This window comes from Vigna unguiculata, chromosome 8, assembly GCF_004118075.2.
Source record: "Vigna unguiculata cultivar IT97K-499-35 chromosome 8, ASM411807v1, whole genome shotgun sequence".
Taxonomy (NCBI): domain Eukaryota; kingdom Viridiplantae; phylum Streptophyta; class Magnoliopsida; order Fabales; family Fabaceae; genus Vigna; species Vigna unguiculata.
Genome location: NC_040286.1, coordinates 27,034,455 through 27,048,898, shown reverse-complemented (window position 1 = coordinate 27,048,898; position 14,444 = coordinate 27,034,455). Strand labels below are relative to the sequence as shown.

The 14,444-nt window shown below is 32.4% G+C and overlaps 1 protein-coding gene across 4 annotated transcripts; it reads right to left on the bottom strand.

The window, feature by feature from the left end:
- Nucleotides 1-9,109: 9,109 nt before the first annotated feature.
- On the bottom strand, nucleotides 9,110-11,915 carry LOC114195644. Of its 4 annotated transcripts, none has more exons than XM_028086181.1 (3): nucleotides 11,778-11,915; nucleotides 10,421-10,965; nucleotides 9,110-9,611 (listed from the first exon to the last, which is right to left on the bottom strand). In XM_028086181.1, the coding sequence occupies exons 2-3, from the start codon at nucleotides 10,878-10,880 to the stop codon at nucleotides 9,562-9,564; spliced, it is 510 nt and encodes a 169-aa protein (XP_027941982.1). In that variant the 5' UTR covers nucleotides 10,881-10,965; nucleotides 11,778-11,915; the 3' UTR covers nucleotides 9,110-9,561. The 4 variants fall into 4 exon arrangements, with proteins under 4 accessions (XP_027941982.1, XP_027941984.1, XP_027941985.1 ...); XM_028086183.1 differs by having other exon boundaries at nucleotides 10,421-10,951; nucleotides 11,778-11,904; XM_028086184.1 differs by lacking the exon at nucleotides 11,778-11,915 and adding an exon at nucleotides 11,105-11,591 and having other exon boundaries at nucleotides 10,421-10,951.
- Nucleotides 11,916-14,444: the final 2,529 nt, after the last annotated feature.

The following is a 14,444-nucleotide window of genomic DNA, read 5'->3' as shown; positions in this document are numbered from 1 at the left end:
TGTGCGTGGTGCTCACTTAGGCGAGGTAACCTAGCCTAAGCGAGATGAACTGGAGTGCTTATAAGAGAGCTGGAAGTTTAAGCCAAGGATGGATGGATGATGGGTTTAAAGGCAATTAATTTTGCGGTATTGGATTGATTTGGAGTTTGAATGGTGATGCGTGGTCTATAAGGCTTCTAAGATATCTCGATGGTGGGCTTGCTGGTTTTCCATGGGTTATGGCCCGGAACGTATCCTTGAGTTGTGGCTCGAGATAGGGGTTAAGCACGTGACATTCTATGGGTTGTGGCCCGGAATGATTGAGTTGTGGCTCGGGATAACGGATGAACACGAGGAACCTTTGAGTTATGGCTCGGGTTGGCGAGTGTTGCCGGTGTGAGTGTGCTGGTTGTGGCCAGTACGGATGGGTCCAAATGGATTGCCCTCCTCAGTGATTCGCTGACGAGTTTGGTAGTCCTGGGACGTTACAAAATATGTTCATATTTGGGAACTCCACCTGGCGTTACGGTGTGTGATCTGTAGCATGATTCCTGCATGTGCTCTATCGGTTGTAGCTGATAGGTGTGGCAGCAAGGCGCCTTGAGATACTCACTAGAAGATGTAGAACACTGTTAGCATGGTTGTGGCCATGTGCAAGAGCTGGAACGAGTCTCCTTGATGTGCACTGATACTACATGGTTGTGGCCATGTGGAAGGAAGGGAACGAGTCTTCCTTGATGTGTATTGATATTACATGGTTGTGGCCATGTGATAAAGAAGGAGGAGGTTCCTTGGTGGTGAAATGATATCATACATGGTTGTGGCCATGCGGGATAAAAGAAGAGATTTTGTTTTGATCTATTTTATGATATATATATATATATATATATATATATATATATGTTTGGTGTATATTTATGTGTTATCTTTTTAGCTCACCCTATCTGTTTGTGTTTGGCGATGATCGTGTACGCGGTACACGTGAGCAGATGATATTGCAGGTGGAGCTGGTGAGGCTTAGGCTCGGAGCGTGGGCTAGTTTTGGAGTTTTTGAGGATTTGTGATTTGAATAATAATTTGTAAACATTGTGGATATTTTTATAAATTGTGTTTATAAATTATGGAATATTGGACTTTTCATAGTTTAATAAAGATTTAAATTTCCCGCATTTTTTATAAATGAGGTATTATTAAATGCAGTGTCATTATTTATTTTCTTTATTTTATTAAAATTTGTAATCTCCTGACCGGATGTTACATATTTCCTTTAAAGCTTAGTAAGACACCTGAACAATCTACAGATAATAATAGTGATGCCATGTGTGAAGTCTTGAGAAGAACTAAAAGAAAAAGGAAGGAAACTTCTTTTGGACATGACTTTTATACCTATCTAGTTGAAAATGATCCAACAAGCTTTCTAGAGGCTACTAGAGTTCTTGATGCAAAACAGTGGGATAAGGCCATTAGGACTGAAATTGAATCAATTCAGAAAAATAATAGTTAGACCTTAGTAGATTTGCATAAAGAAGCAAAACTCATTGGTTGTAAGTGGATCTTTAAGAAAAAGTATCACCCAGATGGATCATAGATAAGTATAAAACAAGGTTAGTAGCAAAATATTTCACTCAAAAACCCAACATAGATTACTTTGATACCTTTGCCCTTGTGACTAGGATTTCCTCAATTGGAGTTTTTGTTATCCTTAGCAACTACCCATAAGCTAGTGATACATCAAATGGATGTTAAGACTAGAGATGGCAAATAAACCCGCCCCTGTGGGTATTGCCCAAACTCGTCCCCGTTTTGACGGGGAATCCCATCATTGACTAGGTATGGGTATGGGAAATCTCTGACTTTTTCAATTGGGTATGAGGATGTACATATCCCCGCCATAATACATGTCTCCGCAAATTTTCGTTCCGTTTAAATTATTAAAATCTTCATAATTAATTAAGTAACCATATATATATATATATACTTTCTATTTTTTATTTTTTCTAATTATTTGGTTTGTATGAAACTCATTCGTATTCAATATATTTTTCATCTTATCACAAATATTTATGTAATTATGTTAAAATGATGTATATAATTGAAATTTTTTATGTCTCACATTTGAATATTTCTATTATTTTTTTAATATTTTGAATATTTCTTTTCACATGAGAATATTTAATACTCTCAATTTAAGTGTTTAATAGCATAAACCTTTCATTCACTAGGTAATATAAAAAAAGTTAATTATTAATAATTTTTGTTTCATTTAAACAAATCTTTTGTTTTGCTAAAACAATTTTTATTATTTCTCGACCATTGAGTATATATGTTGATATTTGAAAAAAAAAATTAGATCTCTAAGGTATTTTTCATTTTATCATACCCTTAATTATACATTTATTTTCCTTTGTGCGATTTCTTTCAGTAGTCTCTCAAATTGTTTGTAAGACACACATTTGTTAATGTAAGACCCACTTTTTTCTACATTATAATATAAGGGCTTAACCTTGTCTGTTGGGCCTAAGGCCAACCCATACGGTGCCCAAAACCCTTTACCAGCCTTTGTCCAAAGGCAAGGGAACCTTTCATTCCAACCCTAATTCACTTTTGGTGTCTCATTTTCTAGAAATGGACCAGCTCCCTCCTCCCTCTTAGAACTGCATACGTGAGCTCTGGTAGGGCACAATCAGAGCACTCACTATTTCACTCTAACGTCTTCTCCGGGTAAGTTGAACTTGAACTTTACCCCTTTCTTTCCATTCCAATGTCTGGGTTCTACCTCGGGTTGACATTGAAACCTTATGCTAGCCTCTATGCGTTTGTTTTTCTAGTTTCCCTGCACTGGTTGGAGTTACAGTACTCCTCTCTTCTCCTAGGACCGTTGTGCTTACGTTTTAGCTCCACTCCAGGTAAAGGAAGCTAGGGTTTTCAAGTTTTGTAGCATATTGTTTGTTTTATTTGTGATTCGTGTTTCTAATGCCTAGTTGATGTTGTGCTTGCATGAAACTGAGTTGGATGTGCCTTGGACTGTGTTTCTGGATGTTGCTCACGTGAAAACAGGAGAGGCCTGCTAAGCTTACCTAGCCGAGTGTTTCTTTTGCCCAAACGAGAAGCTCTCGCCTAAGCGAGAATAGCAGTAGCTCGCTCCCTTCCCTGTTTCGAGTTGTCGTCTGAGCGAAGGACTCTAGCCTAAATGAGATAGGCTAGCTTGAGCGAGAACTCGAAGTGCCCTTTGTTTGAAATCTCGCCTAGGCGAGAGCTATTAGCTTGGGCAGGGGATTTCTCTCGCCTGAGCGAAAGTTGTTAGCTTGAGCGAGGTTGACAGTAGTGTGCTTGAAGGTGTTTATACTTCCATGTTTTCAATTGTTAGTTGCATGATTTGTTTGCATTACCTTATTTAAAGCATGAAGCGTGTGAATATGCATGTATTATATGATTTATAGACTGGAATTGATGATTTTGGTATGAATAAGTGCATGAATCATGATTGGTTGGATATTGGCATGAGATTGTTATGCTTGATAAATCTATGGTTGATTGGTGAGACATGGCTATGGTATGAGATTGACGTAATTCCATGAAACTCTTGGTGAGATTTCATGGTGGTGTTGGATGTGATGGACGAAATTCCATGAACCTTTTGGTGAGATCTCATGGTGGTGTCGTATGTGATGGACGTAATTCCATGAATCTCTTGGTAAGGTTTCATGGTGGTGTCGTAGTGTATATAATTTGGTAAGTGTTGGCAAAAAGAAGGAAGTCGAGTGATTTTGAATGATGATCAAGCACTAATGAAGACAAAGTGTTCAATTATGCAAATGTTATCTTGTAAAATAAAATAAGTGTATTGTAGAATAGTTTAATTAAACTTAGAATCAGCAGCATGGCATTCGTCTTTCTAGAAGGTTTCTTATTTTTAGAAAAACTACAGTGATAATCGATTATCACTATTGATAATCGATTATCTGTACAGAACTTGTATTTTTCGAAAACCTACTGGAATAATCGATTATCTCCTGAAATAATCGATTATCCTGTTCAAAATTTGCTTTTCAGGAAACCTACTGGAATAATCGATTATCCTTAGTGATAATCAATTATCCTTGGCAGTTGGAACATAAAGATTCAGTTTTTAACTTAAATTTTGAAAACCTACTGGAATAATCGATTATCCTTAGTGATAATCGATTATCCTTGGCAGTTGGAACATAACGGCTCAATTCTTAACCTAATTTTCGAAAACTCTATTTAAGGAACTGCAGTTCAACTTCAAACATACCTTTTTAAGATTCAGAGTTCTTTGGCTGTGACTACAAAGTGTTGCTCTGTGAGATTCTTAAAGAAAGCTTTGAAAAACCTAGTGTGAGTGAGCGATAACTTTTTCTAAGTGAGTTCTTAGAAGATTGAGTGATGTGCTGTTGCTAGGAAAGCTGGTCACCCTCTGTGAGATTCAAGGGGAGTTTTGTTCATCTCTCGTGATTGTTCAAGAGAGGTGTTTTCTAATCTTTTCTCTTATATAATCTGTTGTAATTTTGATTATTATAGTGATTGAGTTAATCTCCTTGTTTAAGAGATTAACAACTGGACGTAGGGTCTTTTGATCCGAACCAGTATAAATATCAGTGTGCATCTTCTTCCCTTAAACTCCTTATTTATCTGCACTTGCATTTAAAGTAACTATTACTTTAAGTTAATTAATTAAATTTTGAGAAAAATTTTAAAACCTGTCAAGATTTTTAAAAATCCAATTCACCCCCCCTCTTGATTTTTGACCATTGTTTAGTCATTCCGCTGCGCGATACCAACAGTAAGGATTCAAGTAAGGATTGCATCCTGAAACTCTAAAGAGTTAGTTAGTCTCACGTAGAGTCGACTGACTCAAGTGGTGAGAGTAGCAGGAGGCCCTAGTCTTTGGCAGGATAATGGCCTTAGATGTTTGAAGGCTAACCTTGTGCATGGTAGGGTGAAACACATTGGCAATGGCTCTGCAGAGCAGTAGAGGCCACCACAAGTGCAAGCATCCGGTGAATCCGACCTATTATATGTATCCGGATAAATTGAGTCTTAGAGTCTTGTTGTTTTCTATCACATACTTTGTTGATTGATGTGTTCTTGACTTTCAAATTGCATGCTTAATTGTATGATAAAAACCTTTTACTCAAGCTTACCCTTTTTGCTTGTGTCTGTATTCTTGTGTGGTTTTTCCTTTTTGTAATGATTACCAATTCCTTGGTGTGAGCAGATATGGGAACCCTTGGTGATCGCAGTGATGATGGAGATGATGTTGTAGCGTAGTTGTCATGAATTGATGTTGAGCTCACTATTGAGCTCATGTTTGGAGGACCTTTGTTATATTGTAATCCCTTGCTTATGAGCAAGCTTGTGGGCATCTGTTGAACCTTTTATGTTTTGTTTCTGGCATTGTGTAGTGCCTTTCTCTCCTTTGGTATATTTGGATGACTGTAAAATCCTTTATACGTTAAACCTCGTGCTCTTTAGATATTATAAAATATGCGATGTTTTATTTAATTAGATTTATCTATTAAATGGGATGTCACAATTAATTTTTTAATATTTTTATTTGTTGTTTATTTTTATCATGTAGATTACTATTTTGATATTTTCTAATATATTTTATCTAATTTTTTTTTCTAACTCATTATCAATCATATTGTAATATTTTCACTATAATTGTATAATTAACTTTTATTTACTACAATATAAAAATTTAATGTTATTGTCATGAATTTTTTTTATCATCATCACACATATATTGGAGTTCAAAAGATCCAAGATCTATGTCAAAATTTTATTATTATGCTTATTATTTGTTCTTTGCGTCATTTTGATCAAGTGATGTATTATAACTTTTATTAGTGTATAAAAAATATATTGATTAGAATTTAAGAAATTGAAGTAAACAAACATTTAAATATATTTTAATTTGAATTTTTTTTTCTTTTGTATTTTTTTAAAAATATTTTTAAATTTTATCAATTAGGTTTCATTAATGTTTGTAAATTTAATAAATGTTTTGGTTCTAATGAAATTTTATTTGGTATTTTAATCTAAAATATAAACAATTATAATTTATTTCAAAGTATTTGATATTGAAGAAACAACCATCCTCTTAAATATTTGATAATATTATGATTTTTTATCGTAAATTTTTATTATTTTATAAAAATTAATATTGAAGTAGTAAGAAAACGGGTACAAGTATGGGTACTAGATTATACTTGTTACGTAGTGGGTATGGGGATGGGACATAAGTTTGATACCTGTTGGGTTTGGGTATGGGGATGGGGATGAATTTTTTTTATGGGGATGGGTATAGGATAGTGAAACCTATCCCGCCTCGCCCCATTGCCATCCCTAGTTAAGACTGCTTTTCTAAATGGTGATTTAGAGGAGGAAATCTATATGGCTAAACCTGAGGGGTGTGTTGTCTCTGGTCAAGAAATAAGGTATGCAAGCTTTTAAAATCCTTATATGGGTTAAAACAAGCACCTAAAAAGTGGCATGAAAAACTAGATAGTGTCTTACTATGTGATGGTTTCTTACCAAATGATGTTGATAAATGTGTGTATTCTAAATCTGAAAATGGTGAATGTATCATTATATGTTTGTATGTGGATGACATGTTAATATTTGGTACATGCATTGATATAGTTTCTAGAACTAAATTGTTTCTAGGATTTAATTTTGAAATGAAAGACATGTGTGAAGCTAATGTGATTTTAGGTGTTAGAATCATAAGGAAGGAAGATAGTATATTACTATCCTAAGATCAGCACATTGAGAAACTTCTTAGGAAGTTTGGATATTATGAGTTCAAACCAATGAGTACCCCGTATGATGCTAACTCTAAATTGATGAAAAATAGAGGAGAATCTATTTCTCAACCTAGTATGCCCAGATAATTGGGAGCTTACTATACTTAATAAGCTTTTCAAGACCTGATATTGCTTATGCAATAGGTAGACTGAGTGGGTACTCTCAATGTCCTAATCAGGAACATTGGGATGCACTTGCAAAACTTATGAGATACTTACGAGGTTCAATGGATTATGCCATTGAATATAGTGAATTTTCCACTGTACTAGAAGGGATTGATGTTAACTAGATCTCTGATTCATGAGACAAAATTCACTAGTGGTTATGTATTCACACTTGGGGGTGGTGCGATTACATGGAGATCAGTCAAGCAAACAATTATTGCAAGATCAATAATGGAATCTGAATTTGTTGCTCTCGAAATGGCTAGTAGTGAGGCTGAGTGGTTGAAAAACTTCTTAGCAAACATTCCTCTAGGAATGAAACCAACCTCATATGTGTCAATACATTGTGATTGCCAATCGGCAATAACTATAGCTAAAAACAAGAACTACAATGGAAAGAACAGACATATACAATTGAGACATAATTTGGTTAAGCAGTTGCTAAAGAGTGAAATTATTTCCATTGATTATGTGAGGGTCGGAACAAAATCTAGTAGATCCTCTGACTAAACCCTTGGGAAGAAACATGATATTAGAAACATTGTGGGGGTGTATTATGATTGATAAACCGCTAACATACATCAAGTGTCCTTGGTTCTTATAGCTTGCTACACCAACTACACTTTGTGTTAAGTTTCTCAATCTAAGAATATAGCTTGTTATACCAGCTCTGATGCATTACATCTTATTTGAGACCCAAGATTTTCTTTCTTTCTTTCTGTCTCTTATATTTTTCAGTATGTGGGGGATTGTTATAAATATATATTTATAAGTGTATTGCAAAAAATATTAACATTGTAGTTGTTGCAACGTTCGCAAGTTTTCCTCCTTTTTTGGTCTGGTGCATATCGTTGCAACAAACTTTCCTCGACAAGTTGATCCCACTTCCACAAGTCATGGGAGATTTGCTTTCATCACCAGGCTTTAGCTACGGAGCATGGGATTTTTTAAACCCATTCATCACCTATAAATAGGTGCTTAAATCATCTTCTAAAACACAACTTTTCTTATCTCTCTTTTTCTTGTCTTCTTTCTTTTCTCCCTTTTCTTATATCATGGTTATGCATACTCTATTTAAGAGTTATCTTGTTAGTTTCTAAGATCTTCGGAAATTTCGAGAAGTTCCTATTATATCATGAGGGCTTGCACAATATACCGTAGATAAGTCTTTAAGGCCAGTAAATATACACGCCTCGGAAAGTCTTTGAGTCGTGATTTTGTCAATTAATACAACACCTATGAGGTGATTATCTTTGTTTTTTTCTCTTTATTTTTTGTTCTCTTTCTTATCTATTTATGTTTTTTACAAGGATTGTGACAATTTTATTCTTCTCTTTCGATTTATTTGTTATTATTGATAAAAAAAATAATATCTATTTTCTATATTTTGAATTCTAGACTTGCTTTTGAAGAGTACGTATCAATATTAATAATATCAGTATGAAGGGTTAAATAGCACTTTTAGGTGCCACATGTATATAATTTTAATGGAGCATGTGTAATTTAATGGTACATGTGTCAAATAGTAAACGATGTTTTAATATTTTGTTATGTACACATAATTTTTTAGTTCTATAATTTATAACCATGTATAATGATTGTGAGATGTATATAATTTTTCTATTGTCAATAATGCTTTAAAGTTATATTTACAAAATTTACAAATAAAATATATCAATGCAAAAACATTAAAATATACTGAAGTAAAAGAAGAAAATAGAAAAGAAACTGGTGTGAAGAGACTTTCATATGAAATGAGAAGCAACTTTTTTATTGAGATCTTCCTTGTGCGTCAATATAATAATATAATAAACACGATTACCACACGAATTGATATCGACTTTCTTTAATATTGTAGCCAGAATCTATAAAATTGACTCTTTCTTTAAATTATATAAAATTGCAATAAAACTATATGTAAGGTCTTGAAATTGCAGATAACTATCATAAAAATCTCTCTTTAAGCACATGGAATAAGGTTTTTCAAATCAACCAAAAATAGTTAATGTAATATTTTCAAAACATCTAATTCAACAGAAGAAAAATAAAGAATATAAAGAGAAATGTAACAAGATCACAAAGGATGTCAATGCAATTTACTATTGTAGGATAGAGACTATCTTATCAACATATTTACACAAAATTGTGGTAATTTATACATAGAAACTCCAACAACACACACATGATGTTATACAAAATTTATATACAGTTATGTACAAATTTGAGTACACGATGAAGCATTCAACCAATTACACCATATTTACATGAACGAATAGCAAGTTCCAAAGTCACACTTGAATACACCTCTAAATTCAGTCATAATTTTTGGACTCTCAGAAGGAAGAGAGAAGAACAGCAGCAGTTGCACATCATTCTCAGTGCCAAAGCATCACATTCACAACTACTTCACTCTTCACCATATCTCCTCCTCTTCTTATATTTCAATTAAAATGTTAACCAATCATATTCTGACATAACATCAAAGCTCTTTTTTTTTTCTTTTTACAATATTTACATTATACAATCATTTATTAGCTATGGACCACCAAAGAGGATTTTTCTCACAATGATGAATGGTTGTGCATCAGGTATTTCTAAGAGAAGAGAGCCACTCTTCCACATATTTTTTGCTCTCTGCAGACAAGGGAGAAAAGGCATAAATGTTTCAACTCTAACCCCACCAGAACAGAAAATCTAAATGCAATGTAATCAACCACAAATATATGAACAAAGTCCAAATTAACATTAACTTCACAAGTCACATCACATATCATACTAGATATAAGTCCAAGAACACTTTCAACTGTATCAAAAAGTCCAATTCATGTCGTCATTGTTAATAGGTTTGTTCATTCCAGCTAATGCCAGATTCATAAATCCAATAGCAAATCTTATTTTCGTTTCAAAGTAAGAAAACTTAGTATGATAACTTGATAAAAAAGTTCAGGTAAAAATCGTTTCATTCCCATATCATGTTTATCTCCTCCTATGGACTTTAAATGTAAATGCAGCAAGATTGATGAATTTTCTGCTTATCTTTATCTTTGTTTATAAAAAATGTGAAGTAACTTCCTCTCACAGAAAAATGTACTAGAAATGGCACTAAATGCAAAATGGTATGCTTCAGAATGGTGAAGTTTAACCAAAAAATATATCTGGCTAATCTTTTTCTTAACTGATACAAAATTCATGATGAACTTCAGCAGCAGCTGGAACCAATTTGACAGAAATCAGTATGACAAGCACAAAGCAAACAAAAATTATAGACAACCAACATTTTGTAGAGCTTTTACATTTTCAACTAATGTTTATTTGTTCAATCCAAATCCATGTATTCAAATGCTAAAGTGCTAATGATTCATTAACCAAAACAGAACAGAGAAAACCAAATCAAAAACAGCACAAATGTGATTCAGAAAGATGTGTTAATAAAAAAAACTCACCGTCTGAATAACTATCTGGAAATTTCCCAACACCGCTCAGCAAATTACTTTTTGGATCCTCCACTATTCTTCCATAGTCTCGTCCATAACAGGGAACCAGTACAGCAAAACTGTTATCTGCTTCATCATCACTTGGGAAACCAGGTCCATGAGGCTCTAACCAGCCAATTGACCAGTCAGAATCATTAGACTCAGAACCAGAAACACATCCACCATCAGATGGAACCAGAACAACATCATATTCCCTGTCCACTTTCCTCTCTTCCCTACTGTGCCATTTGCGCTTCACCTTTCTCGATGAGGACCCCATATTCGTCTGAACCAAAGGAAACCTCAAAACATCTGATTCCCACAGATTCGAATCAGCAGAAGAATTTATAGAAGATCCATTTGAGATTCTTGGCTCTTCATGCTTCCCACTCCACAACCACCAGGACAGGTTAGTAAAAGCCACAGACATTAACACGATTGTGTCGATTTCTTGCAGCAAAAACTCTTTCTGAGCAAATGAACACAACCTCTTCTTGAACTCTGGTTAGGGAATCCTATTAAGAACTCAGTTAGCAACCATCTAAATTGAAGTGAAAACAATTTTCACATCAGAAAATTAGGAAATCTAATGACTACAGAAGCACAAACAAAAACAACAGCTAATAAAAAACCGAGTTGTTTAAACAATCATACTCAGAAAATGATTGGTGACACTTGAATTTAAAACGCAAGAAGCCAGAAGAGCTGAATTTTCTAGCTGCGTTTTTCACATGTTTTCCACCTCGGAAAGAATGACTAACAAGTCATAACAAAGGGCAATTCAAATCATTAACAACCATTTGTTACTAGTTATAACAAAAGGCAATAGCCGCAAACATTGTACATACACCAAAAACCAAAACCAAAACATTAATAGTACTCCAAAGTACATTGAACAAAGACACCCATTTTTTCTCAACAAGAATCGAGAGGAATAAACTCATCTTGACACATAATCCAAATAATGACAGATTCAAAACAGCAATCAAACTATTCACAGCAAGAACAAAAAATAGTAAACCTCAAAATAGCCACACAAACAAAATCCCAACGTGGCCACCATCAAGGTAACCGAACCCATTTTTCACCCCAAAACAATTACACATGTAAACATTTCAACAAACACAAAAAAACGTGTCTTTACTCGAAAATCAGATAAAAGAGGTTGAAAAACAAACAACCCACAAGCTGAAACGACAAAAGCACGAACTTTTGCCAAAGATTCAATCATTCAGAGTATCCACAACCCGCTATTTAAGGAAAGGAAAAAAAAAAAAAAAAGTGAAAACAAGGAAGAGAGAAACGCTATTAATCAATCAGTGTATACCTCAAAAAGGTTAAATCCTCAGAAAGTAAAATCTGTTATGCAAAAAATGTTATGGGAAACGAAGCTTTCACGAATAACATAAGGCTTTTAAGGGAAAAAGGGTACACAGATAGATTGACAGAGAAGAATGAGAAGAAAAACCAGTCGCAATTGCTATACAGTTTCCAGATACCGTTGGATGATTCCAAATCATACGTGGCGCATTGAAAACCGTTGGATCTGTCCAACCTGTTCCAGTAATAATTCACTTGGCACAATACACATTACTATCAAGTAAAAGAGCGCCACGTGGGCGATGAAGAGAAGAACACGACAAAGAAAGTATTATCCGCTGTAGCCAGTTCCATGATAAAGTAGATGTTGAGTACACGTGGCTAGTGCGGGTAGGTGCGTGGCGTGGAGGAAAAGGTGGCGGTCAAAGATGTGGTTGTGGTTGGCGCTGAGATGAGAAAGTAAAATTGGTGTAGCCAACAAGATTTGGTTTTGAATTTGCGTGGATGTGTGGTTCAAGGAACATTACTTAGAAGAAATTAATAAAATAAAATAAAATAAAATATTTACCCATTTACACTTTTGTTTATGCTCCATCATTAGAGTTTAAATCTTATGGTATTCTATCTCTGTTATTTTATTATTGTTGTAATGAAAAGAAAAAAATGGTTAAACTGGTTCATTAAACATTTTTTTATTCTTATTTTAATCGTTTTTAATTTCCACTCGCGATTTTTGATTCTATTTCTATGATAACGTTTTCTCTTGTTAAGATATTTGTACATTTAGAATTTGAATTCATAATTTGTAATTAAGTTGTAATAATTGCGTCGGTCAATATTCATATTTTATGTTCAACTCTGCTTACATATTTATAATCTTTACAATATATATTTACTTTTTAATAAATTAAAATAAAAGTAAGTTTAAGATAATACAATTAGCAGTTGAACAATTGTACTACATAATATTAGAAGATGTTTATTTTATTTTTTTCGCAATACACCTTTTTTTCTAAAAATAGATATTCACTATTTATGAAACTAGATTCAGTTTGAATTGAGAATTCATTCTCCACAAAACCGAATTTCAAAACTGAATAAAGAATTTCCACATTCAAAATTTGGGTCACATTTTGGTTTTAGGTAGTCAAATTCCATTCACAGTTTTTCAATTTATTTTTGAAATATGGAAAAAGAGGGAAGATAGGAGAAAAAATAATTGAAATTAAGATAAATAATTAAAAAAAAATAATCTAAATACATTATATAAAAATTCAGTATAAATTTTGTTTTAAAAATGCAATGGGAAATATAAAATGAGTAAAATTATAAAGTAGAATTTTGACATTTTTATTTCCATTTTGTGTGTTTAATAATGAAATTAAAAAAATTAAATATTTATAAACATAATAAATACCAAAAAATGTAATGAATAGAAATTATTTATTTTTATTATTGTGAACTAAATTAGTTAACAATTTTATTACGATGAATCAACACTTTTAACTTAAAATATGGTATAAAATAAAGTGATACAATTATGATTAAAGATTATTTTAAAATTTGAAAATTAATATTAATTTAGTGTTGTGTAATAAGGTTAGGATGACAAATACGCTATAAGTTTTATTTGAATTTTTCTTATTGAATTATTTAAAATCGTTCCTATTAGTATATATCCTTCTTGTTTCCAATAACATAATTTAAAACATTTATCTTTTTAATTTATTTTCATATATGTTATTATTCTCATACTTAATCTATTTGAGTTAATTAGGTAACATTAAAAAATTATTTTCACATTTATCTTTAGTATTTTGTTTCATTTAATTTAGAAAATTATTCTTTTTTTTTCTTTTGATACATAAATATTTATTCTCTCTCAACTTGTTCAATATCATATACTTCACTCATATTTTCATGATATTTTCCCTTGTATCATAAATTTGATTATACGACGTTTTCTTATGCATGATTTTGCTTAGATGATATATTGCATTTTAAGAAACACAAATCTTTATTTTACTTAATTAAATATTTTAATGTTTAGAGTATACATTTGATTATTTCTATTTATTTAAAAAAATTATTTATTGTTTTGTTCACATAAGAAAATATGTGATTATCTACCGAGTTTACTAAAATCTCCAAGCTATGTTTCCTCTCATCATAACCTTCATTACATATATTATTTTCTTATTGAGATTTTGTTTTAATTAAATATCTCAGAAAATATAATCTACAATTTCATTGAATTATGTTTTAGATCAATTTTATTTTTTAAATGTTTTATTTTATATTTATGTTACGGATAAGAACGTATTTAGTTCCTATACTTTAATACGAAATTGAAATTCGTCGAAATTTTGATATATTTTAGTCTTTAAATCTAAAAAATAAATGGATATATTATGTGTCTGAAAAAAGAGTGTGTATGTAAACGATATCTCAATACTCAAGTCAAGAGTGTGCATCAACGAGAATAATAAATACATGATTATTTATCTTATAAATTGAACTATTTAGAATAAATTTGTGGATCTTTAAGTGACTAGACTAGACAATATAGATAATCACCTTGATTAATTTTCTTAATATCTTTATAAACCTTAACTAAACACAATTCGACCTTACTTTCGCAAACTATTGATCGAATATTATGATGCCGGCCAAA